Source organism: Brachyhypopomus gauderio, chromosome 16, assembly GCF_052324685.1.
Source record: "Brachyhypopomus gauderio isolate BG-103 chromosome 16, BGAUD_0.2, whole genome shotgun sequence".
In the NCBI taxonomy this organism is placed as follows: domain Eukaryota; kingdom Metazoa; phylum Chordata; class Actinopteri; order Gymnotiformes; family Hypopomidae; genus Brachyhypopomus; species Brachyhypopomus gauderio.
In genome coordinates, this window is record NC_135226.1 from 6,486,820 (window position 1) to 6,513,744 (window position 26,925).

The 26,925-nt window shown below is 41.4% G+C and overlaps 2 protein-coding genes across 5 annotated transcripts; one reads left to right on the forward strand and one right to left on the reverse strand.

The window, feature by feature from the left end:
- Positions 1-7,005: 7,005 nt before the first annotated feature.
- On the forward strand, positions 7,006-8,013 carry LOC143477483 (olfactory receptor 2AT4-like). Its single transcript, XM_076976082.1, has one exon. The coding sequence runs from the start codon at positions 7,006-7,008 to the stop codon at positions 7,960-7,962; it is 957 nt and encodes a 318-aa protein (XP_076832197.1). The 3' UTR covers positions 7,963-8,013.
- On the reverse strand, positions 7,034-26,472 carry LOC143477482 (protocadherin Fat 4). 4 transcript variants are annotated; one of them, XM_076976079.1, is made up of 17 exons: positions 26,288-26,472; positions 25,410-25,620; positions 22,622-22,966; positions 20,949-21,859; positions 20,651-20,825; positions 19,793-19,973; positions 19,454-19,704; positions 13,802-18,136; positions 13,600-13,701; positions 13,193-13,494; positions 12,895-12,980; positions 12,586-12,765; positions 12,097-12,221; positions 11,708-11,925; positions 11,318-11,576; positions 10,048-11,160; positions 7,034-9,806 (listed from the first exon to the last, which is right to left on the reverse strand). In XM_076976079.1, exons 1-17 carry the CDS (start codon positions 26,459-26,461, stop codon positions 9,583-9,585), a joined length of 9,192 nt encoding a protein of 3,063 aa, XP_076832194.1. In that variant the 5' UTR covers positions 26,462-26,472; the 3' UTR covers positions 7,034-9,582. The 4 variants fall into 4 exon arrangements, with proteins under 4 accessions (XP_076832194.1, XP_076832193.1, XP_076832195.1 ...); XM_076976078.1 differs by having other exon boundaries at positions 12,094-12,221; XM_076976080.1 differs by having other exon boundaries at positions 12,094-12,221; positions 26,220-26,430.
- Positions 26,473-26,925: the final 453 nt, after the last annotated feature.

Here is a 26,925-nt window from a genome sequence, read left to right on the forward strand (position 1 = left end):
TAGCGATGTTTACAAACAACAGTCTGAGATTCTGAAACAGGATTTTAACCATCTGCTCGACATTCTGGAGTTTTCCCAGTGCGAAGTGTTCATTTCTGGACCGATACCTACTGCACGTCGATGCAGTGGTCACTTTACCAGACTGCTGGCTCTAAACAGCCTGTGCACATCGGAAGGTAAACTTCATTGACAATTTCAACATCTTTTGGAGGCGTCCTGAGCTTTTTAAACCGGATCAGCTACACCCTAACAGGGCTGGGACTCAAATGCTTGTGGATAATCTAATGCATCACTCACATGCGGAACCTGCACCCAACCGCCAGCAGTAACGTCAGTAATGTCAGTCAAGGAGCCAGGAGCCCACCATCTCCTGTCAGAGAATCTGTCCACAGTCTCAGAGGTAAACTCCAGGAGATTGATGAGGTTCCGCAACACTACAGTCTGCAGTCTTGTAGGAACTCACTTACTTCTCCTGCACACTCAGTGACTCAGGTCTGACACACTGGAACCCATGCTCCTAGTCAGTGCTACATTCCAGTTATTTTAAATAGCCGGTGGCATGGCTCTCAGAATCGAAATAAAAATGTAATCAGAAGAAAACACAAGGGCACAAAACATTGTAACAAACAAAATTTGATCCCAGTGAAATGCACAAGTGATGTAAGTGATACCGATCAAACACATCAAGTCTTCAAAGTCTCCTTACTAAACGTCCGCTCACTCACAAACAAGTCTTTTATAATAGCTAAATTTATTGAAGATTATTGTCTGGACTTTCTTTTTCTAACAGAGACTTGGCTTGATAGCAATGGAGCAATAGTCAGGCATGAAAATCTGTCACCTTTCGGCGAAATTTGCCGTTTTGAAGTTGAAAAGGATGACCTACGTGAATCGTGTAGATCCGATGAGTTTTTTGTTGGGGGGGGACAGATTATATTTTAATTATCATATTGACTTAATTAGCAAACAGAGCACTTCCGAAATTGGCTATTTCAATGACAGTGGCCAGCAGTTTCCGCCCAGAACCTTCATAGAGGCCAAATAGCGTTTCAATCATACGAACGTTCTTCATTCATGTTATTCATTTACTGCTAAGCGGGACGAGAAGCAGGACCTAGTGCTACACCGCGGACAAGTCAGAAGAGCGTACATTTACCACTACATTTACCAGATCGTACATTTACCACTACATTTACCACATCGTACATTTACCACTACATTTACCACTACATTTACCAGATCGTACATTTTTAATTGGGTGGATTTAATTGGGTTATTAATGGTTTCAATCGTTTTCATATTTTGCGGTAAAACAAAGTTACTGCCGTTCGCTACAGCGTTGAACACTGTCAGGTCTAACCACAAGCTCTTGTGATATTAGGCCCATCTATCTACCTATTTAAGTTCGCGTCAACCCCATGTAGTTAACAGTGACATAAAATAAGAAACAAGATTTTTTTCTAGTGTGTCTGTAGTTGTAACTGGTGAATCCAGGGACGTGTGAGGATCACATTCGCACCAGGGCTGAAAAGGTTGAAGATGAAGTTGTAAACTCTTGTCGTTTGAGTCTACCCTGTGCTTTAGCTCATGTTAGAAAATAAAAACACGTAAACCTGGTATTTTTACAATAATTTTCACCGCTGATGTATGTATTAGTTCATTAAGACGTAATGGTTTTGACTGAGCCATCCGGAATGGCGAAAGCGGCTTCTAGCGTTTACGGATTGCGTTGAATCCATTGACATGACAGTCAAAAAAAATTTTTTTTTATGGATTTTACTATATTTTACGGAGCCCGTAAGGTGACATCATGTAAAAAATAAATAAATAACGCGTGGCCACGACTTATTAACGCGTGGGAACGAGATACTAACGTCGCCTTTCACACGCGGCAACAAAGTTTATTTTTTCACAGCAAAGCAAGCAGATCCCAGGGATGTTCGCGAACTGACTGCCCAAGGAAGGTAAACCTGGCTTTATATAAAGTAATACTTAATTATCTTGTTCGCACGCGTTAGTAAGTCGTGGCCACGCGTTATTATATTTTTTACATGACGTCACCTTACGAGCTCCGTAATATTTGGCATCACCTGTCGCTGTATCCCCGTACACCAGCAGCCACCCCCATGACGTCACATGTCAACGCCCCGCCGCCGTATCCCCATGACGTCACATGCCCCGCCCTCCGGTTTCTCACCTTTTTAACCCCTGACCCATTTTCATGCCTGAATAGTGCTAAATGAAGCTTCGCCTCCTGACTTTAACTATTTTAATGTCTCTAGAGTAAATAAGAGAGGTGGTGGTGTTGCATGTTTTTACCATAAAGCATTCCGCTGTAAGCAGATCTCATTAGGGGAACATCCTACGTTTGAATATCTGGCAGTACAACTCAACAGTACTTATTCAGTTCTTTTGATTGTTATCTATCATCCTCCCAGACTACATGCAGACTTTCTTGAAGATTTTGAAGAAATGCTTTCAAGGATTTTAATTGATTTTGATTATGTTTTAATTGCTGGGGATTTTAATATTCACATGGATATATACACAAATACAATCACTTCAGAGTTCATGAGGATGCTTAACTCTTTTGATCTCATACAGCATGTATCAGGCCCAACTCATAAGCATGGCCACATTTTAGATTTGATCATTTCTAAAAGCATAGAGGTTAATAATACTGAAATTATTGATGTTGCAATCTCTGACCATTTTGGTGTATTTTTCAATATGTCATTATCTACTAGAACACTCAGTGAAAAGCGCACAATAACAAAGCGTTATCTCAGTGCTGGCAGTGCCGTGGCCTTCACAGACATGATACAGTCCATCCCTCCTCTCTCAGAAAATGGGAATGAGCTAGTTGAAACATTCACACAGAGAGTTAAGAACTGTATTGATGCTGTGGCACCAAAGGTAACTAAAATTATCTCTGGTAAAATTTGGATGCCCTGGAGAAACACTCCTTCTATTGTAAAATTTAGGCAAGATTGTAGGCAGGCTGAGAGACGTTGGCGAAGGTCAAAATTGCAAGTACATTTTGATATTTATAAAACAACATTGCACAATTACAACAGTGAAGTGAAATCAGCAAGGAAAAACTATTTCTCTACCTTAATCAATTCATCAAATAATAACTCTGCTGTCCTGTTCAGAAATATTGATCAGCTAGTAAACCCCATCTCCTGTGTCTTCCCTGAGTTTCAGTTGAAAAATGTGATGAGTTTGCGATATTTTTTAGGGAAAAGATTACTAGTATAAGGCAGAACATAGCAACAAGCACTAATAGACTATCAAACCTTATATCAGTTACTCAGCCTAACTTTAATATGTCTTATTTCCAAGAAGTTGACATGGTAACACTACTTGATGTGATTTCATCACTAAAATCCTCTACTTGTGGACTGGACCCTTTACGTACATGCTTTTTCAAGCAGGTTCTGAGCTCATTAGCAAATGAAGTTCTAACGATTGTTAATCAGTCTCTGCAATTGGGTGAATTCCCTAACTTTTTTAAAACAGCAATGGTTAAACCACTATTAAAGAACAGAAATCTTGATCCCACAATTCTCAATAATTATCGACCTATATCTAACCTTTCCTTTCTTAGCAAAATCATTGAAAAAGTAGTGTCAATCCAGTTGAATGATTATGTAAAAGTAAATCAAATAAATGACACTTTTCAATCTGGTTTCAGAGCTCTCCACAGCACTGAAACAGCCCTAGTTAAGGTAGTAAATGACTTGAGATTGAATAAGGATGCAGGCAAACCCTCAGTCCTTTTTCTGCTGGATTTAAGCACCGCTTTTGACACGGTTGATCATGAAATTCTTCTTGATCTTGATCGACTACAGAGTTGAGTAGGCCTTAGTGGCTTAGTCTTAGACTGGTTTAGATCGTACCTAACTGGGCGTGATTACTATGTAGCATTAGGTACCTCTTCCTCCACACGTCAAAAAATAACTTGTGGCGTCCCCCAAGGATCAATTCTTGGGCCGTTACTATTCAACCTATATATGCTTCCGTTACCACATATCATTAAGAAACATGGTATTAGTTATCATCAATATGCAGATGACTCAACTTTACATTTCTCTAGAACCTAAGGCCCTAAAATCAATTTGCTCACTGTTTGACTGCATAGATGATATACAGACATGGATGTCTGACAATTTTCTGCAATTAAATAAACAGAAGACAGAGGTTCTTGTTCTTGGCAGTGATTCACAAAGGAATGATGTCCAGACCTATTTAAATCAAATGAATCTGAATGCCAGACAATGTGTTAAGAACCTGGGCGTCACCTTTGATAATGAGCTCAGCTTCAAATCACACATCATGACTACATGCAAGACAGCTTATTTTCACCTTCGAAACATTGCTAAGGTCCGAGATATGCTCACTCCTGCTGACAGTGAAAAACTTGTCCATGCATTTATCACATCAAGGCTAGATTATTGTAACCCTGTTCTTTCTGCTCTTCCAAAGAGCACTATTTCGCACCTACAGCGAGTTCAGAACGCGGCTGCAAGGGTTCTGACCCGCAAGAGAAAGAGAGATCATATTACACCTGCACTCCACTCACTGCACTGGTTACCTGTCAGCTTTAGGATAGATTTTAAGGTTCTAGTCATGGTTTTTAAATGTCTTCATGGTCTTGCTGCTCTTTACCTCAGTGAAATGATGGTTAGGTATGTTCCAGTCAGGTCTCTGAGGTCTTCAAACAGTAATCTACTGGTGATTCCTAGATGCCGATTAAAGATTGGCGAGGGTGCTTTTAGCCACTATGGCCCAAAGCTCTGGAATTCTCTTCCTGAAGAGCTCAGAGGCATTTCATCCCTGAATAGTTTCAAGAACAGTCTCAAAACTTTCCTGTTTAGATCAGCTTTTAGTTAAGAAACTCTAGTCTATTATTTTATAATTTGCCACTTTATTTAGTTATTTCTTTTTATCTTTAATTTTAATATTTTATTTTCATCTTCTTATATTTACTTATCTTCTTTTTGTCTTCTCCTTTTTATGTTTCTTTTATTTATACTGTAAAGCACTTTGAGTTGCATGTATGTATGAAAGGTGCTATACAAATAAAGATTATTATTATTATTATTATTATTATTAATAACTCAACGCATGGCGAACACACAGAAAACCAAAAGGAAAAAACAAGGACACCAGGGGAAGTAGCTGGCTAGCTGGCAAACGCCGCGAGGAACAAAAAACCCTTCCCAAAACCAAAAGGACAGGAAGAATAACAGCGGGAGGAAAACTTGAAAGAGGCCAGGGAGCGGCGCAGGAGGTAAGAACTCGAATGGACAGGGATACAAACAAAACAACTGAAACGAATAAGAGACAGGGTGGCGAGACACCGCGCAGAGACAACAGGGAAATGGCGTGAGGTTGACGACATGAAGCAGACAACTCAGCGGTGAGGCACTGCGTCTGTCATCCTTATAAAGACGGGATGACAGGTGAAAGCCATTACCGCTGATTTGTCTGAGGTCTGACTCGCGGGCTCCTCCTGGTGGCAACCGGAGGGGCCGCCCTGGGCCCAGCCCTGACAAAATATCAATTTTCTTGGTTACTGGCATAGGCTATTTACCTGTGATATGTGGGTATTACAGTAGTAAGTGTTTTTACTGTGGACTCCACTACCTGTATTAAGAGACGGGACTCTGGCAGCTGGGAAATTTGGTGTCTTCCGTACATCTGCACAAAAGGTCTGTCTAGCCTCTCTCTAGTATTTACTTCCTTCCTGTTTGAACATGACAAATGCTATATAAAAAAAAACTTATTATTATTATTATTAGGGTTGAAGGGGATACATGTAAACATCTATATTTGTAATAGCTTATTTAAAGTCATTTATGGTTTATTTAAGTTTTTATGGTCATTTAAGTTTTTTATAAATTTTGACATTATGTTAAGCAGACATTACATTATGATTTTTCCTCTAGCCCTCCTGTTGTGTTCAGGTCAAATCTGACCGATTTACAACTTAAACCACTCATAAATATTGTGTTTTACATCTGATTGCTGCAAGGCCTTATGCCATCCTCCACACTATGCACTGGAACATATAAAAGTGATGATCATCTTTTGAGTGTTTTAAACCAATGTTTTACATCTGTCTTGTTGCCGGTCAAACGTGACCGTCACAGGAAATACACACACCTATTCACACACACACACACCTAAACACACACAGACACACACACACCTAAACAGACACACACACAGACACACACACACACACACACACAGACACTCACTCACTCACTCACACACACCTACACACACAGACACACACACACACACGTTATGCCTATGTTTGCAAGGCCCACTCTGATCTGAGTGTGACCACTCGTGCATGAATTCACATGCGCACACACACACAGACACCTACACACACACTCACACACACCTACACACACACACCTACACAGACACACACCTACACACACACACACTCACTCACTCACTCACACACACCTACACACACAGACACAGACACACACACACATGTTATGCCTATGTTTGCAAGGCCCACTCTGATCTGAGTGTGACATGCCACTCACTTTGTGCTAACTGCTGCAAAACCACAGCTAAGCTACTGAAATAATGGCTACCAAATGTTTATTAAAAAAATATTTATGAAAAGAAAATCTGTGGAATCTCATAACAAAGCAAGACTCTTAGCTTTGTGTCATCTGAAATCTCTAATGAATTGCGTGGGTGACATTTGGGTGTTATTTACATGCTTACGTCAAAGAACATCCCTCAGAGTATTCCTCACAAACGCATGGTTTAAAGCTCCGGCCCGCTGATTCCAGAGGCCTGCCCCCGGGTCACAGGAGCAAACATTAAGATATGTTTCATTATCTCACAAACGTATGTGCTGCTGTCATTTGCAACTGAGCACAGTACACAGATTTCACTTAATTCACTATTACAAGTAGTATTTTTTTGCCCTTTTTTAAAAAATTCATGTTGCTTCTTTTTTGTGAGATGAACAGCACAACCAACATTGCAGAGTTTATCCTGCAAGGCTTCCCAGGACTCTCTGCTCAGTATCATTCACTGACTGCTGCTGCTTTTTTCATCATCTATCTGATTCTGGCAGCTGGGAATGTTTTTGTCATCATCTTTGTAGCGTCTGAACGAGGTCTTCAGAAGCCAACATACATAATTTTCTGCAATCTTGCATTAGCAGATTTGGGATTTGGGACTACAACTCTTCCGAGAATTATTTCTAAGTACTGGGTGTCCAACAGCCTGGTGCCGTTCAAAGCTTGTTTTACACAAATGTATTTTGCTCATTACTTAGGAGCGTGCAGTTCATTTTTCATGGCATTAATGGCCCTTGACCGATTGATTGCTATAAGCAAGCCACTCAGATACACAGCACTAATTAATAACTGCACCGTGGCAGTTCTTTGTTTAATGGTGTGGACTGCCAACCTCATACAGCTTGGTGTAATCGTTGGCCAGGCCCTTAGTGTAATTTATTGTGGTCCAAACATCATAGTTCAGTGCTACTGCGATCACATCTCCATAATCAGACTGGCATGTGCAGATGTAACCACCATAAGAAATACTGCTACCTCCATCGCTATGACAGTGCTATGGGGTCCCTTATTTTTTATTATATATTCTTATGTGGTGATCATTATTTCGGTTATGAGAATCTCAAGTAAAGAGGGGCGACTCAAAATCTTTCTAACATGCACTCCCCAGTTGTTTATAATTGCCCTGTACTATCTGCCCAGAAGCTTTGCATATTTGGCACATGCGTTTGGCTTTGATTTCGGAACTGACGTCCGCATTATGATAACAATGACATACAGTCTGTTTCCTGCTCTGATCAATCCATTCATTTACTGCTTTAAGACCAAAGAAATTAAAGACACACTAATAAAGAAAATTAAACAATGTCAGGTGGGAATAGACATGCATTTTACATAAACCAGGGAATTTAGTTTCTTAAAGTCACATGTAGTAAATGATCATGTGTAGTAACATAAATATTTAATATGTAAATTTGTACATGCTATGTCATATTGTGTGAGATAGACATTATTTTAATAAGCAGTATTTTACATTCTAGAATATAAAAATGATCCACTAGCTTGTTTTTTTCTCTAAACTGTAAACCTTTGACTAAACTGTACTAGCGTTGAAGCTTTGCTATTATGTTGACATTTCTTTAAAATATATAATCTTTCATGACCTAAAGTAAATAGGTTCCCTATATTAACAAATACATTTTTAGGCTCTGATGTAATATAATTCTAATGATTACTTATCAAGTTAACCTAGGCAATGGGCCAATGGGTCCTGAAGTAAAAATGAAAACATCTTTGTATCAAGCAAGATAAACCTTTCCCCTTATGTACAAATATATTGAACACAGCCAGTGACTCAGTGAATCAGTGAGTCTTCAGTCTGTTTGAACACAGCCAGTGAATCAGTGAGTCTTCAGTCTGTTTGAACACCACCAGTGACTCATCTGTACGGACAGGAAGCTTGTCTTCTTTGTGTCTCGAGGGATGGTGATTCAAACTGAGCAGTATCAAAGGCTCAAAGAAAGCATGGTGCAGAACTATTGATTAGTGCTGGTCCAGTTTTATGGTTTTGTATGTTTTAGAAACAGTGCAAAGTAAAGGATCACTTTATATTATAACATTGTGTTAAATAAATTTAGAATCAAGTAAAATTAAGAATCAAGCTGCTACTTGAACTCTCCATGCCTTAACAGTTAAAACTTAATAAAATATCATTTCATCATCTTTCAATTACACATGTATTTTCATAGCACTGCCAGTAGATGGCACTGTATCACCAGCAATAAACTTAAATATCTGCCTTCCTCACGGACATATGCATCCTGGGAATCCTGTGGAAAAATGTGGACACGCCCTGACCAACAATATTCACCTTTCCGTCTCTCATGTAGTCCACATCAGATCATATAGAGGTGCGATTTACAGGAAATTATTAACCATTTATTACCGTTCTAAATAACCTATCACCACATAGCACCTACAAATATTTTTACTAGTTATTCAAATTGAAAGAAAATATATGAACAAGATATTTTTCCTAGATAGCCTACAGAACATATATTTTGATCACTGTCAATTAAAATTAAGTTGCACTGTAATGCCTTTAGAAAAATAGGTCATGATCTGAAAATGTAACACCTTTGTGGCAAATATGTCAGACATTTTCCCATATGTACAACTTTACAGTTTTGTGGTATGCATAAGGTTTAGATGAATATTGTGACAGTGCTTTCAACTGTAAATGTATTTTCAGAGCACTGCCAGCAGATGGCACTACAACACCAGCAATGAATATCAAAATATCGGACCGGATCAGACTTCTCCAAAAGACAAAGACTTATTATATTATGAAAAGGATGACGCAACATGACAAACACAATTATCTTAAGTCTCTCGTGTAATCTTCCTGTTAACTCCGAACTGGACAATGTAGAGTGTTTATGAAACCTTCATTAGAAACATTAGAAACTCAGATTATAAACCTTGTAACCTGACATAGTCTTGTAATCATACTACATTTTCAAATGATCTGTTCTTCATCACTGTGAGTGTCACAGTCACAGTCTGGGATGACAGGTAGGTTCGCTATGTCCTCAAAAACATGTGAGTAGGTATTAAAGTGGACACCCAAGTCAAAGAGGACCTCCCCCTGCTCAACAGCACCACACGCTGGTGTATTTGAAGGGGTCTGGACGTCTCTGAAGGGTGATGGGACTGCCAGTATGAGCTGTCCTCTGGACCAGTCTATAAGACAGGAAACACATGAGGTGAGTCTATAACACAGGAAACAGATGAAGTGAGTCTATAATACAGGATCAGGTGAGATCAAACTGAGAGACTGTTGATTTGAAATTGACAAGTAAAGCCTATTGGCTGAAGTTTCACACTACTCTAAACATTAATGAGACAATTTTATTTCTATATGAACAACACACACACACAAGTTTTGTTTTGCTGTGCTCATATTTGTCTCTCATGCCCCCACCTTCAGGGTGAGAGCTGTGCCTGTGGTCCTGTGCACTGCTGAAGCAGAGTTCCTTCTCGCAGTCGTACTCAGAGCAGGTGAAGGAGCTGTGACTCTCACTGTCTGATGAGCTCTCCGCCGTCCTGGCCAAGCTGAAGGCCCTGGCCGAGAGCGTGGGCAGCCCGCTGCATACCTGGGAGACAGAGGAGACCTCATCCAGCTGGCCACTCAGCCTCTTAACCTCGTCTTCCGAGAGTAAACAAGGACCCTCAGACAGCTCGGGGGTCGGCTTCTTCTTGTAGAGGAGGTGGATTCGATGGTCCCTGCACCGACGGTCCACGTTACAACCGGAGCTTCTCTTAAGGTGCGATTTACAGTGTCTTACATCAGAGCACTCAAGGCCAGCAGAGTTCACCATTAGTGAAACTTTCCCTTTTCCCCATGACGTTAAATTATTAGCGTTAATACCGCAATTCTTCATGTCCAGCTGCTCTATGTTAGCGCAGCAGGTTTTGTAAGTGCTGTCAATCTCATAGTACTCCAGTTCACTCCCTCTGGACGCTCCTCGCTGATTCTGCCTGTAACCCTCAGCCACCGGCTTCACCTCCCCGGCCACCAGCAGGTCCGGCCGCCTGCTGCCGTCCCGTTGATCACGGTCACCGTGGTCCAGGCTGAAAGCCACGTTGTCCGCACCATGCTGTTTGGTGGGTGCCGGGTCACGACCTCTGTGCTTCCAGTGTCTCCTCAAGACGAAGCAAAGAATCAGGATGAACACGATGAGGATTACAGGCAGCGCAAGAGCAATGATCCACAAGGGGGCACTTCTGGAAGTCTGAAGACAAGCATCTCTGTGCTCAGCGACAGACGCACATGCTCCACACGATGAATCAGAGATGTTATTGACACACAAGCACCAGCTGTCTTCGGAAGGAGACAAAATACAGTCATTGCCACCCATGCAAGACGGAGCAAGACAGGTGTCCTTAAAACAAGGGGTGAGGACACAGTGTTCCGCTGTCCGACATCCGTCCTTGAAAAGTGACGCACTGGGCTTTGCTTCAACCATCTCACTGTGTCCACTGAACGGCAGGACATGTCCATTTAGTCTGATGTACTCCACACAGCCTACAAATCCTGTACAAATAAAGATGAATGAGAAGACGTGGTTATAAAGGAACAGGCTTGCCATTACAATCCCAACTCCTCCAACCGGATGTTCTCAGAAATACAATTTTGAGTATATTTTATGATATTTAATGAATGGCAAATGGCATTAGCACAAGGTGCTGACCTGAACTGAAGTCTGCGGGGTCTCCACGTGGAGCCTGCCCCAGCACAACCATCTCTACAGTGATGACAGCCTGGCTGATGACAGTGTGAGTGATGTTCACCACGGGTTGCTCGTCCAGGAGCACACTGGCACCTTGTCCATGTCTGCGCAGGAGAAGGACATGCCACTGTCCATCTGACACACCTTTATCCACGCCTAGTTCCCACTGTTGTCCAGATGTGGCGTTCATGAACATGTAGAGAGGTCTCCCGTCAGATATCTGAGAAGAGAAAACACCAAACAGCATTCAAAATCAAAGCTTATTCAGAGCTTTACATGTTTATATGTTTTACTGGAGTCAAATAGGTTTACTTGACCTAAGTAGTACTGCAGCCAAGGTAATTTGCTTACCTTAAGTGTTAGTTGTAGCATCCTGCCCCAGCAAAAAATTAAAACACTGTTCTTTTTGATTGTCTTGAATTTGATTTCAAAACTGACGAACCCTTGAATGACTCCATACTTTCCATCCAGGAGAAACTTAAGCAACTGGTCTCTTATGTAGCTTTCCTTGACAAAAAACTCCACATGGGCCCCCTCACTAAGAAATAGTGCATGATCCTCAGAAATATCTGTCAGGTAAGCAGACACAAAACAGATAATTCATAAACAAGGATTTTATGTTACTGCAGATTATACCTTCACATCATCTTACATTACAAATCATGTTAAACATAGGAACATCTTTGCAATACTATATTAAAATAAACAGAGGGGAATAAATAAAGAGTTGGCATTACTACTAGCACAATTGGTTCCTGTGAAATTCTTGGCACACTGGCAATAGTGATAGGACCAGAGATCTTGGCAAATCCCTCCATTCAGACATTTATCGGTACTACAAGGAGCAGCGTCTGCCCGCGGACATCTGTCAAATGCAGGAGGAAAAAGACCATCACGTTAAAATAATATGACTGAAGCCAGTACTTTTTAAATTACTTTTTCACTGTTCAGTCTTTGATACTTTCCTTACAGATCCCCCATTTTTACAGATTCAAAATGTTGCTATTGAGCAGCTAGTTACTGTTCAGCCTTGAATGAATTCATATGCTCTTAAATATCTAATATATTTGTTTCATTTGTGATTGTTTCTAGTTTTACATTGTGCCTAGTTCATCTGAAGTGAATGTTAGGTGCTTCAAATTAGCATTTTTGCAACATCTTTATACCAGAATGGTTGGAAACGGGCCCATTTAAGCCAGGCCATGCACTATATTAAAATCAGATCTTACCTGTCGAGTATATTGCTGGATGCAAGGACTTTTGAAGCATCAAGCAAGACATTATTCACTTTCATATTTCTCATACATCCAACAAAGTCATGAGTCACGACCTGAAACGGCCTCAGTAAAATTACATCGATAGACTTCACTCCTCCCAGGGTCAGGTTATTAGTCCTAACATCCAGAGTCCTGGATTCAAAAGTGGTATAATTTCATACTATCAGTGAGTTGGAAAAGATGGTAGGAAAAAGGATGAATTAAAACTTTACAAGCATCATAACTACTATTATCATATACAATTTAAGTGATAGTCCCCACCTCTGGCTTCCAATATCTTCATTTTGTGACAAACAAAAGTCTTTGGTCTCATCAGACAAGCAGTTGTCTACTTCTAACGCAGCGATCTATAAAACGCACAGACACATCAGAGAAGCAATATTATCCAAGGCACAGGTCAGACGTCTCCGGTCTTTGTTATGATTTGGTAAAAAGTAAAGTTTGGTCACACACAGGCCCTTTTAAAGAGTTTGGACATCTCTACTGTAGTTAAATATGCCAGATTTTAATGATAGGAAATAAATGTAATAAATATTTGACACACGGACAAATAGCCTACATTTCCAGTTCTCCTAACGGTAATATTATGGAAGCTCCCATCAGCCACTGGTTTTCCTGTCTCCAGCCTCGTGACCCCTGACCCAAGGTCATAAGAGAGGCGTAACCTTCCTTCCACAATCTCAAGTGCAAGGAACTCCGAAGTTGATGGGTCTCCAGGGTTGTACAAAAGTAAACAATCCTGCATCATGGTTGCAAACTCCAGAGAGATTAAGTTGTATCTAGGATCTAAAGGGGGAAACTCCATGTAGGACAACTCCTCAAAGCCATAGCTATGCTCTTCACAGTTAACTCCTGTAACACCTGAGGAAGAACAGGCTGTTCAATGCATGATCAGTGCCTGGCTGCAATGACACTGCTGTAATGTCGAATATAAAAAATATCTATGAACACATTGGCACATCTTACCAAACGGACAGTGGCATGTGTATCCAGTTAAAAAGTTTGAGCAGTTTCCTACATGGCAAGGAGATGATGCACAATGATCTATGACAAAGTCACAAAATCGTCCTAAAAAATTCAAAGAGACAATCAGTTAACCTGTAGCACCTTTGCACTTTTTAATAAAAACATCTTTTGATAAAATAATGTCCAACACAGACAGACTTACCTTCATAACCAGGTCTGCAGTCACAGAAGAATCCTCCATGTATGTTCCAGCACGATCCACCATTGGAACATACTACCGTCTGACACTCGTTATCAACAGTGGAGCAACGCATTCCTGAGAACCCCTCCGTACAACTGCAGAGAAACCCTCCAGGGCGGTTAAAGCAGGTTCCCCCGTTTTCACAAGGGTTCTCTGTACATTCATCTATGTCAGATTCACACCTGTTCCCATTGAACCCTGCCGGGCAGGTACAGTTAAAGACTTCGGCGTAATGGGGGGAGACGAATATGAGGAGAGAGCTCTCCAGCACAGTGACGTCCTGACTGATGTGGATGTTCTTGGTACAGGTGGCACCATTCTGGCAGGGTTTGAGTGAGCAAGGGTCACTGGTTATATGAGAGATGCTAACGTTGCTCTGGGCCTCAAGCAATTTCCTGTGCATGCTTGAGATGACACTTGCCATTTCTCCAGTCAGATACAGTCCATTGTAACTCTTCACCGCTGCTAGGAGAAGCATTTTGTCTCCCTGTGACTTCATTCCAAAAATATGAGTTTTAGAGGCTTGCAGATTAAAGAGGCTATCAAGAGCTTTGACAAACCTCAGGTACTTCAATGACAGAAAGTCCTCCGGAGTTAATACAGACACATAGAACAAGACACAGTTGTCCAAAGACAAATTAGTGAAGCCTTTGTAACTCACATAGATGCTGTTGTTTACTGGCGGGTGGAATTGGTCACTTGCTTCCACTGTGATATTATATGTTGCTTCACCTTGAAATGGGAAGGACCAGAGGTCACACATGCCAAAGGGAAAACTAAACATCCTCACAGATCCGCTTATAAGACTGCAGTTGAACACATCCGAATCATCTGGATCACTTGGTCTCACGTTGCCAATGAGTCCTCCGGGAAAGGAATTGCCATAATACTTGACCAAAATATTGATGTTTCTTTGTACTGGTGGATTGTCATTCTCATCCAGAACCTTAACATGAAACACAGTGGTGGAAGACAAGGGAGGGTTACCGGCATCCTGTATCACCACGTGTACATAGAAAAGAGGGTTGCGCTCATGATCGAGCGGTCTTGAAGTGAAGAGAAGCCCATCAGTTGTGAGGGTAAAACTGTTGCCCATGGCGGGTTTCCTAAGCCAGTAGGTAAATGGGCCTTGGTTTGGAGGAAGGTCATCATCTGAAGCTGATAGTGTGGCCACTAATGTGCCATGTGGCTGGTTTTCCCTAACAGAGGCTTCTGCGGATGTAAGCCTAGGAGCATTATCATTGATATCTATGACAGTAATAATTATAATGGTGCTGCCTGTTAGAGGAGGAGAGCCTTCATCAGTGGCAGTGACTGTGAGGTTATATAGAGGCCATAGCTCCCTGTCCAGTTGATGGTTGACTCTAATAATCCCATTAACAGGATCAATAGTGAATGACTCATTTCCATTTCCACTGTGTATGTCATAGGAGAACCTGCTCCATTTTAGCACTACATCCTGGTCCAAAGCACTCACTTTGAAAATAGAGGTCCCTACTGATGTGTCTTCACGTACAGCTACTGTGTAGAAAACAGATTCAAATTCTGGAGGATCGTTTTCATCGATCACGTGTATGTGAACAAGAGCTTCGTCGGTGTTGAAGCCGGTAATGCTTCCTCCATTCTTGGCGAGAATGCGGAGCACGGCGTGATTCTGACCCTGGTTTTTCAAATCTTTGGAAGTGTAAATTTTCCCACTGCTTTCATCAACTACAAAGCCTGCCTTTTTACCTTGACCGAAGATTAAGTAAAGAACACGGCCATTAAGCCCCAGATCATGGTCTATAGCCACTACCTGTCCAATCTCAGTTTGTAGAGGCACAGTCTCAGGCACAGAAAAATTGTAAAGATGTTTCTGAAAAGAAGGTATATATTCATTGATGTCCGTAACTTGAATATGAACACGCGCTATATCATATAAATACTGATCATCTGGATTAGACGCCTTGACAGTAAGTTCATAACTCTGCTGTTGCTCAAAGTCAATTATTTCCAGAGTAGTGATGGTGCCATTTCTGGAATCCAAAGAAAAAGACTCTGTGTGTCCAGACAGTAGTTGGTATGTTATCTGAGCATGACTCCCAGAGTCCTCATCATTGGCTATTAACTGAATTACTGATGATCCAATCACAGAATTTTCAAGAATAAAGGCAATGTATTCAGGTGAGGTAAAGACTGGCGGGTTATCGTTCACATCTGTAACGTTTATTGTGACAATAATTTTCCCAGTCTTAGAATACCAACCCCCATCCTTGGCAACAATAAGCACATGATCAATTGTTACCTTCTCAAAGTCAAGAGTTTTAACCAGCTTGATTAATCCTGAAACAAGACCTACAGAAAACAACCCGTTCTCATTTCCATCTTCAACAGAGTAAGACACCAATCCATTTACACCATTATCTTCATCTCTGGCTTGAACTTTCCCAATGACTGAGCCCAGAGGTAGATCCTCAGGGACTGAGAATGCAACATGACTTTCTGAAAAATGTGGGGTGAACAAATTTTCCAGTGTTACTTCAAAATAGATGTCTGCCTGGGATGAAAGAGGGGGTAAACCTTTGTCTTTTGCTGTAACTACAAGAGTTAAGTTACTATTGAAACTTTGTCTCAAGGTTCTGTTTAACCACACCCTCCCACTCTGGAGTTCTATCCCAAAGTAACGTGATGCATTTCCTCCACTGATGAAATATTCAACATTGTTATTCTTTTCTGTAAAGTCTCCATCCATTGCTGTTAACCTGAGAACTTCTGTTCCTACAGGCAAAGTAAAAGGGACTGACAAAAATGTTCTGAAGGGCAAAAATGTGGGTGGAAAGTGATTGTACCGAACAAACATCGCTGTGACGTTGACAGAGCTGTTAAAAGGTGGAGTGCCACAATCAGTTGCTACAACAGTGAAATTAAAGCTTTGAATTTCAGACTCAGAGAGTGTGATGGGTTGTTTTGTTGAAATGTCTCCAGTTAATGCATTTACAATGAACCTCTCACTTGGTGGGTCGATGAAGTAGAGGAGTTGAGCATTTTGCCCAAGGTCCCTGTCCACGGCGTGAATTTGTAAAAGGAAAATTTCCTGAAGTTTTGTCTCATGGCTGATGACAGAGTATGTTGACTGAGAAAAAACTGGTCTGTTGTCATTGATGTCAGTGATGTCTATGGTGACATCTGTGCTGATGCTCCAAGCTGAATCGTTAGCATTCACCCTGATAATATAATGGTCTTTATGTTCTCGATCCAAAACACCCACCAACATAATAGTCCCGGTATTTTTATCAATATTAAAAGGAATCGGCTCATTGTGTTCCAGAATTGTATATGAAATTATAGCATTAACACCAACGTCTTCGTCCGTAGCAGTAATCTGAAGCACCGAAAAGCCAACAGGAGCATCCTCAGGAACTTTTGTGAAGAAAATCTGTGAGAAACGCGGTGCATGGTCGTTTGTATCCAAAACAAATACAATGACTACTGCGGTGGAAGTAAAGCTACTATCGTCTGTGTCCGTGGCTTTAATAGTAAGCCTGTACTCCGGTATGTCCTCCCTGTCCAGACTCATTGTTGTTGTAAGAGTTCCACGAGTTTGGTCAATTATAAATGCACCATCGATGTTTCCAGACAATATTATATATTGTACTTGTCCATATGGCTGGGAGTCAGCATCTGTAGCTAAGACATCACAGACCCAGCTTGCAGGAATGTTCTCAGACAACTCACACCTATATTCCTCTTGAGTGAATACAGGCGGGTTATCATTTACATCACTGACGTTCAAATAAAGTTCTGCGTAAGTGGAAAAAGGTGGGAGACCTGAATCTCTAGCTTCTGCTACAAGATGGAAGCCTGTGTTAGTCTCAAAATCCAAAGACCCTTTCACCTTCATCTCCCCAGTGTCCGGATGCAGTTCAAAAACATCTCCAGCGTCTCCAGAAGCCAGATAGAAAAACACAGGCCGGGTTCTGTACGTCTCTGCAGAAACTACAGCGACCAGAGTCCCAGGAAGTGCATCCTCGGGGAGTAAAGGCTTATATACATGTATCGTAACACGAGGGAAGTCTGATGCATTCTGAAACCGCACTGTCAGGGTGGTGGTGTCGATTCTGGGGGCGACTCCTCCATCTTGCACATGAACATTGACCATGATGTCACTTGTTCTTCTAAGGGTCTCCCTGGTGTGCACAGTTCCCCTGGCAGAGCTGATGGTGAAGAGGTGAGCATACTGTCCATCCAAAGAGAACTGCATCTGTCTGTTCTTTCCCTCATCTGGGTCCTTGGCTGACACTACAGACAATATTGATCCTGAAAAATATGAGCTCATGAAACAGGCTCAGGAAATAAACAGAGAAATAGAATATAATGCACAAAAACCTATGTGCATGTTACAGTAATTAATCCTAATCTACCCATTATGTACAACATAATATCAATTAAGCATATGATATATGATTTTGCAGACCATGTGACATGTTTCAAAGAATGGGCTTCATGCATGAAACACAAGCATAACAAATGTATAATAAATCATGAAGACCTTTTTCATCAATGCTCACAGTCATTAAAGTATTTGTAGCTTTAAAATGTTCATAAACAAGAGCAGGATTTACAGTATTATTAAGTATTATCTTAAAGACTCCACAAGACAGACAGCACGTTTGCACATGACTGCACATTTAAATAGTAAATCAAAAAATTACAATGCTTGAAATGCTTAGCAATAAAAAGTACATGAAATGCTTAGCCAGCACTGTTCCACTAATACAGGGACAAAAAACATGTACTCATCTGCTCGTTGGCTAATTAATTAGTTTATTGATCTGGATTATTTCATTATGAAGAGTACTGTGGAAATACTGTGGAAATAGCTGATCCTGCAGTGATGCTGGATGCAATACTCTGCGAGAGAATACGTCTTTAGATTATCCAGATTTATAGACTGAGAGGGATGACTGGCTGTGTGCTGCTATCAGCCTCCTTGACTAATTCTTTTGCATTAATGCTGCGCTCTAGAGCTGTCTTTGAGGAGGGAATCCAATATCTGCACATGTGCTGTTCATGCTTGGCTTCCTGGTGCCATGCAACAGCTACAGAGCTCCAGAATTTCTTTGACATTGCAAATATCCCACCTGAAACACCACTGTGTACACTTGAAATTAAAGGTGCTGGTTCTGAATTGAGTTGATTCAATAAAATGTTCATTTTTGCATCTAAATAATTTTTTCTCAATGGTGGCTTTGTGTTGTGCTTCATCAGTTGAGGTCTTCCTCATTAGGGAGTTATTTCTAATTCATGTTCCTGGATTGTGGTAATGATATGGTCATTTGTAAATTATCATGCACACATCAAATTTAGCGAACCAATTCCAAATTCTACATGTGGTTTTCTGAATGAGACCATTCTGTAAATTGCATTTATCTGTATAAAATATTAGTGTTTTACTGTAAGCCTGTAAGGAAAAGGACGCTTTTCTGGATGCTAATTAAGTTTAGAACTATGCCAATTTAATTTTTTTCATTTCCATAATATTAACGTTCAATGAAAACGATTCACAGGTCAAGACTGTATCCCATATACAGTAACAATTTAAAGACTATGGCAAAAGTTATAAATGGCACTTACCTTTGGTCAGCTCATTAGGTACATTAGCCACGTATGGTCCATTGATAAACTGGGGAGAGTGATCGTTCACATCCCCAATCCTCACAAGTACAGTGGCGGAGCTAGAGAGAGGACGTTCAGGGTGTCCATCACGGGCTACTACAGTCATACTGTACGAGTCTGTCGTCTCTCTGTCCAGGGCGCCAGTACTGAACAACTCTCCCGTCATTTCATTGATGGAAAATGGTACATCGACTGTTTCTATAAAATACCTACATTGAAAATGTGTGTGAGAAAACGCCCATAAATAGTGTACTAGAGATTGTACCAAGCCTGTAGTGTACTCATTTATCAGTTTACCTTATTTCTCCATTCATGCCCACATCTTTATCCGAGGCAGAAGTTCTTGCAAAGACGGTTCCAGCTGGGGAGTCTTCTGCTATAAGCGTGATGAATTCTTCAGCATCAAAAACTGGCCTATTGTCATTGACATCATCAACAACAACAATTAGAGTCCCAGTTCCTGTTAATGGTGGTAAACCTAGAAAGTAAATCCTATTATTATTATACAGGATGTATATGACGTGTCTTAAACAAGCAATATGTAAGCCAGTTGAATTTATAAAGACAGGCTTGCTCAACACAATCTACATAACCACTATTAAAGCAACCATAGACATAGCTGAGGTGACAACTTTGTGAATCCATAATGTTGTACCACACTCTGTGTAGTTACAGTTAAGCTCCAACAATGACCTCAACTAAGGACTTGTGCCTTTTGGACACTGGTGGAAAATATAATGAAGAAACCGGAGAGTTTAGCTAAGGTGGAACACCTCACGTGGATTACATGGATCTCTGTGGATTATTCTTTGATATTTTGGTGAGCTTGTTCCTTTATATTACATGTGCTGGAAGACCTTCAGGACCTCTGAACTGAACAGAAACTGTGCCTCTATGGACTTCTCCTGTCTGTATACTGGATGGAATTCTTGGTACTGAATAACATTTGGTAAACAAACTGGCTTATATGCTTTAACATATTGTTTGTATGATGGAGCATTTTTACCCTGCTGTGACATGGATGTAAAGTGTTCCTTTACAACCTCATAACTGTGGTCTTGGGTATTCATGACATTATTATTAGTCATTATTGATTTATTATATCATTATTATTCATGATTGGTGCTACATCAACTAAAACGAGTAACTATTTACCTGAGTCAACAGCAATAATAATTAATGTGTGATGACTTTGAGTCTCTCTGTCAAGATTTTGTAAAATCCGCAGTGATCCATTCGGGTGTAAATAAAAGAATCTCGCTGAACTGCTATTTTCGATAAAATGTGTTAATTGTCCATTTATTCCCAGATCTTCATCAGATGCAGATATCTGAAAATGTTCAAAGGCATGGTTAGCTGTGTCAATCCTCCTTTTATGAAGACTAGTTTATGTTCACTTTTATTTTATGTTTGAAATTAGTGGTTGTGAAATAAATAATGAAGTAACAGAGACCTCATGAGTTGTGTCAGAGGGTTCTTCCCCATTCTCTAGTATGTGCAAAGTCAACGGTTCTTGAGAGAACACAGGCAAACAGTCATTTATGTCTAGCACTGTGATATTAATGGTGGCTGTGGCAGATCTTTGAACATCCCCCTGATCCACTGCTGTGATAGTCAGAGAGTAGAACGACTTCTGTTCTCTGTCTACTTGGTCTATTATGGTGACAATTCCAAGCACTGAATCCACCATGAAGCCACTGTCAGAGATGTGATAGCGCACTTTTCCATTATGCCCAGTGTCATCGTCATGTGCTTGAACTTTCAACAGGCTTGTGCCACGGGGACTGTCTTCATATATAAACACACTGTAGAAGGTTTGTGAGAACACTGGATCACAGTCATTCACATCCTCAACAATCACAGTGAGGTTCATGGTGCTGGCCATTTGAGGAAAACCTCTATCTCCGGCTGTCAGTGTTATTACGATTACATCTTCATGCTCCCTGTCCAGCAGCTTCTGAAGATATATAACTCCAGTTGTGCGATTAATCCTGAATGACCCCTCTCCTGAATTCACCAGACTGTACACCACGTCTCCATTGGATCCAGAATCTAGATCAACAGCTTGCACTGCTGTAACAACAGACTGAAGAGGTGAGTCTTCTGAGCAGGTAACAGTGTGATCCGATATGAAGAATGGAGCATTGTCATTAAGGTCCTCAACATGGATGGAGACTCGCACGGTGGCTGTAAGACGTGTGTCTTCAGGTAGAGAACGGTCATTAGCCTGAACTAAAAGGCTGTACATTGCATTCCTCTCTCTGTCTAGCTCTCCTGTTAAGCACAAATCGTGCCGTTGACTCAAGGTAAACCTGCCCTCACTGTCTCCTGATATTACTGCTACATCCACTTCTCCATTTATGCCTGCAAAACAAAGACAAAATGAAGAAAAAAAAAAGAAAAGTTAATAGGCTGCAGAATTTCATGCATAACATTAGGAAACAGGAAATCCCAGCCCACTGACAGATGCAGTGACCATCTGTGTGTATGTGTGTCTAGTCTGTCAGTTATGCCTTGCATGCCAGACGGGATGCTGAGAGCTGCTTTATTGTGACGTTTTTCCCCTCTCATTTGTCTCCCCTAACCCATTATCAACTGCAACAAGGCTTCTGAATTTCATTTCACACTAACTGCTTTCCTCAATTACTTATTTCCACAGGATGAAGCAGCAATCAGTCCATCCAAAAAAATGAAGTTGAATCTACAGTGTCTCCGCCTGTCCTGAACACAGGGAGGCACAGGGGGGCCTTTCCATTATCACAAGTAGCAGGCACTTTGTCTGAGGCAGCTCTCCTATTCATCTTCACTGGGAGGTTACAAAGGATATGTGACGTAAGACTTAATGAGATTTCTTCTTCTATTCAGGCTGACCCAAGGTTTTCAGTCCCAACTCATGAACCTCGTGGCTTCTCCAACGATACAGCTAGACAACTGAATTAGTCAGTTTTGCAAGCATGTAAAAATTTCTAAATCAGTTATTCAGATCTTGGAGTTACCATATCTAAATCCATTATTCAGGTCTCAGTGTCACAAATGACAGATCGTGGCATGCAGTCGTTTCTGACCTGTGAGGGTAAACACATTTCATCAAGCATAATAATGGGGAGGGGGAAGGTGTGTACTAACCTTCATCAGCATCTGAGACATTCAGGGTGAAGAAACACGAGCCAACAGGCACATCCTCCAACAGAAACACAGAGTGGATGTCCAGGTTGAAAACTGGCGGGTTGTCATTGACATCCACCACATTAAAATACACCCTGACCCGAAGAGGATGGCTGTCCCCATGCTGAACTGCTGCTGTGAGAATATAGAATCGCTCTGCTTCAAAATCAAGGGTGCGGGACAAAAGGAACTCTCCAGAGTGAGGGTTGAGGAGGAAAAGCCCGTCCCCGTCGTCTTCCAGCACAGAGTACACCAGACTTCTGCGGTCTTCTCCACGGGCCGCTTCAAGGAGGCCCACAATGCTTCCTGCATGTGAAGACAGGTTAAGAGCACAGTGCAGGAATGCACTCATAATGCCTTATTCATTCATATTATTGATATGTTTAAGGCCTGTATGATACAACACTGTATATTGTATATTGTATTTTGTACGTGTTTATTATATATTTTAGATATTATACACATAGTTAATACATACTTTACAAATTTTTTTGTATTTTGTAAATTTTGTAAAAAATTTTCCTGTGTTCTCTACTACACTATCACACTATCACTATTATATATATATATATATATATATATATATATATATATATATATATATCTCAAATTGTCACGGTGAGGGGGCCGGGTCGCCACCAGAGGGCGCGCATCCCGGCCAGCAGCCAATCCCAGTACACACCCCCGCGCACGCAACCACTCCCACAGTCACAATCACCAGTATACTGAACACCTGTTTCTTATTTACTTTGCTCTTCTTAAGCCCGCAGGTCGTCTGGTCCAGTGCTGCACATTGCTGCTACATGAGCGTCTCTGGTCTCTGCGTGTCCGTCACTGCGTTCCCTACCTGCGTGCGCGCTACGAGCTTTACTTTGCATCACTTGCAGTGAATGCGTTACGAGCCTTACTAGTGTGCGCTACGAGCTTTACCTTGCATCACTTATAGTGTGTGCGCTAAGAGCTTTACTGGTTTGGTTGCCATGGACAATAAACATCCTTCTGTTCAACCCCCGTCTCCGGCTGCCTCTGTCCCGACGCCTCCGGCGTCACACAAATAAAGCACGCAATGTTGATTTCCTCATCTCAAGCAACTTATCAACTTATTGAAAGAAAATGGAAATACCACAATAAAAAATGTCATTGTCTCAATATCTTGTCATGACCGTCAATTCCAGCTTGACAATGACGTCATACTGTTCACAAGTCGACTTCAGAGTCTGCTGAGTCATGGCATCCCATTCTTCTTGAAGGGCGGCACTCATGTCATTGAGGTTCTGGGGTACACATTCATGAGCCTCTGCACAGCTGATCCAAAAGTCTTTCTGTGGCATTCAGGTCTAGAAAGTGCAAGCCACTCCATTTGAGGTACTCCAGTCTTCAGTAGCTGTTTGCTAATAATGCGACCTCCATTAGCTGGAGCACTGTTGTCCATGAAGATGAAATTAGGCTTGTGTTCATGCAGAGGCACAATGACTGGATTAATGATGTTATTCAAGTAGTATGTCCTTGTCACATAGTGTAGGGCAGTTGTGTATTGACTATACACACCTGCCCACACCGTAACACCACAATCACCAAAGGGTCGTCTGGTGTCAACAGTGGCTGATACGTAACACTCTCCTTCACGTCTCCAACATCATTGGTGGCCATTATTTCTACACAGCATGAGTCGACACTGAGGCCCACTGCTCCCTTGTCCAGCATAAATGCTCCCTGACCCATGCAAAATCGATGACACCTGTGCCTGGTGGTGTGGACAGGTACCCATGCAGGTCATCTAGCACGCAGACCACTCTGATGTACTGTAAACAGTTTTGAATGATCTGACATGACATTTGGGTGCCTCTCACCTCTCTGTGGCTGGAGTTTGGCATTCATCATCCAGGGCTTCATTCCACAGGGAACTATTCACAATGCAGTGTGGGATCAGTGAGGGAAAAAAAGTCCACTTCTATGCCTTTCTGTGACTCTTCCAGTCTCTCTGTTGCAATGTGCTGATGACAATCTGTGACTCTTTAAGCTCAGTGGCCTCTTCTTTCCTGAGAAAATCCTGTTTGTAGCTTTGTAATGGCGAGGTACTGTTGATCAATTGTTAGGTGTCATCTTGGTCTCATGATGCCAAAATGTGAACAGCATGTTGAGGAGGACTGTTTACAGTAAATACCACTTCTAATTAAACCAGGAAATGTATTGACCGATTCATGGATCAAACACCTGTTGTTAATTCTGCCGTTAAACTCCTTGTTAGAAAAGAGCAGGCTGAGCAAAAAGCACTGAAGCATTGAGCAGTTGGACAAGTGCATTCAAAAGTTTTTCATAATTTCATAACGTATTTCATATTTGATGTTCAACAAATACAGTAATGATAACAAGGGTCTCACAGTAGTTTTAGACTCTTTGGCCTTCTGTGTGATGGACAAGGAAAATAACTACTGATGTATTAGTTCAAGTAGAAAGCATATAATACTCAATAGGAGATGGCATGCAGTCTCACAGGGAAACAAAGACTTTTCTGGACAAAGAGTTTCTGGAATGCTAATATCACACACTAACTAAGGGCTGTATTGAAGCATTAGCTATGCTTGATGAGTAACCAAGGATACCAATGTCGCTTTGTACAATGTCAAAGACACACAACTTCATCCAATAACATTTCAGAATAGGTAAGAAGCTACTGTGAAAGTGATGTACAATAGCATTCTGTCAGAAGATATTTACTAAAATGAGATAAATAAATGAAGTGACCTACCTGGGTGTGTATCTTCTAGTACTTCAAAAGAATAAACAGACCTGGAGAAAGACAGCAATGCGATGTCTCTGCTCAGGGGCACACCGTGGTCCGGTTTGCTCTTAGACAGCTGCCCTGAGTTGTTCAACCAATTTCTTTCACTGATAGGAGACTCTAAACCATCTAAGAGAGCTGTGGTTTTCATCGCATGTGCTGTCAAGATGCAGACAATCTAAGGAGCCAAGAACAGAAAATAAATATACAAAAACCATTTGTTGGTAACGTTAAATCTGACCTTACCATCGTGAGAAACCCACAGGTGTGCCAGGCAGCATGGCAAACAACACATTGTAATGTCTGTGAACCCTAATTCCCCCATGACATGAAGGGAGAAGGGGTTCTTTGTGAGGGACCTTTTCTGAAAGCCGCAACACTATACTGGCATTAGTTTCCTCATTGGGGGGCCCTGTTCCTTCCTTTCTTTGAGTTCCCTCACCAAACTGAATATCTTCTTTGAATCACCAAGTTACCTGGCAGGCACAAGGAGATTCAAAGAACATAAACAGCCAGGCACTTTGGGAATTCAATAAACATGTTCGGGTGTTTGTTAAATGTCAGTCCTGAATTAACTTTCCATTCTTTTCTTTTATTACAATTGCAATTGTAAATAAAAGTTGTGATAATTTATGACCATAACGAATAACCTTATATTCTATCATTTATACAACGTAGTAGGATACACAATTATGCAATGCCAGAAACCTGAAAATGTAAGTTAATAGCAACATGCTAAAATCAGACTTTTTGATCCCATTTGGTATAATTACTCACCGGCAAGTGCAAAAGAAACGCAAGCTTCATAAATCCAAAAGAATCCATTTTCGCACATATCCATTTACCTCTTTATGCAGGTACGTAAAGTTTTCAAAAGTGAAAAATGAAAGCACGTCTTTGTGTTGCTGGAGTTCATCATCTTTCCAACCTACGAATTCAGTCGCAAGAAAGATGCGATGTGAGGAGCTCACCGGCAGAGCCACCAATATGTAGGAATGCAGCCTTCCCCAAAAAGGCATAACCTAACCTTTAGCGGCTTTCGAGGCCGCCACCCCCAAACACCATCTACCCCCCCCCCCCCCCCCCATCACCACCACCACCACGAGCACCACCACGGCACCCCTCACCCTCCCCCACCCACCACCACCCCGGCACCCCCCTAACACCAAAACGTGTTCTTTTAGCCTCCACGTTTTATAATTCACATCTATATCCCAAACCTATATACAGCAATGTGTCATTTCTTTTGACTAATTGTTGCCTCTGCTACTGACAGTCCACAATTAATGTGAAGCGACAATGATCTATTTAAATATTTGCCCTTTCTCCTGCGACAGTGGCTGAGCTCTTCTTCCCCCCACCCCCCGGTCCCCAGCACTGCCTTCACCCAGAAGGTGACAGACGAGGCCGGGTGTAAAAGGGGTATCAGCACATGGGCTCTGGACTGTTCTCCAAAAGAGAAGCACAATGGTGGAGAAAATTA

Excerpts from the sequence above, each read along its gene's own strand:
- LOC143477482 (XM_076976078.1), bottom strand. The coding sequence starts at position 26,461 with ATGCCTTTTTGGGGAAGGCTGCATTCCTACATATTGGTGGCTCTGCCG. Across the intron at positions 13,702-13,801 it reads CTGCAGACCTGGTTATGAAG|GACGATTTTGTGACTTTGTC; the intron begins GTAAGTCTGTCT and ends TGAATTTTTTAG. Across the intron at positions 12,981-13,192 it reads CCGTTAGGAGAACTGGAAAT|ATCGCTGCGTTAGAAGTAGA; the intron begins GTAGGCTATTTG and ends TGCGTTTTATAG.
- LOC143477483 (XM_076976082.1), top strand. The coding sequence starts at position 7,006 with ATGAACAGCACAACCAACATTGCAGAGTTTATCCTGCAAGGCTTCCCA.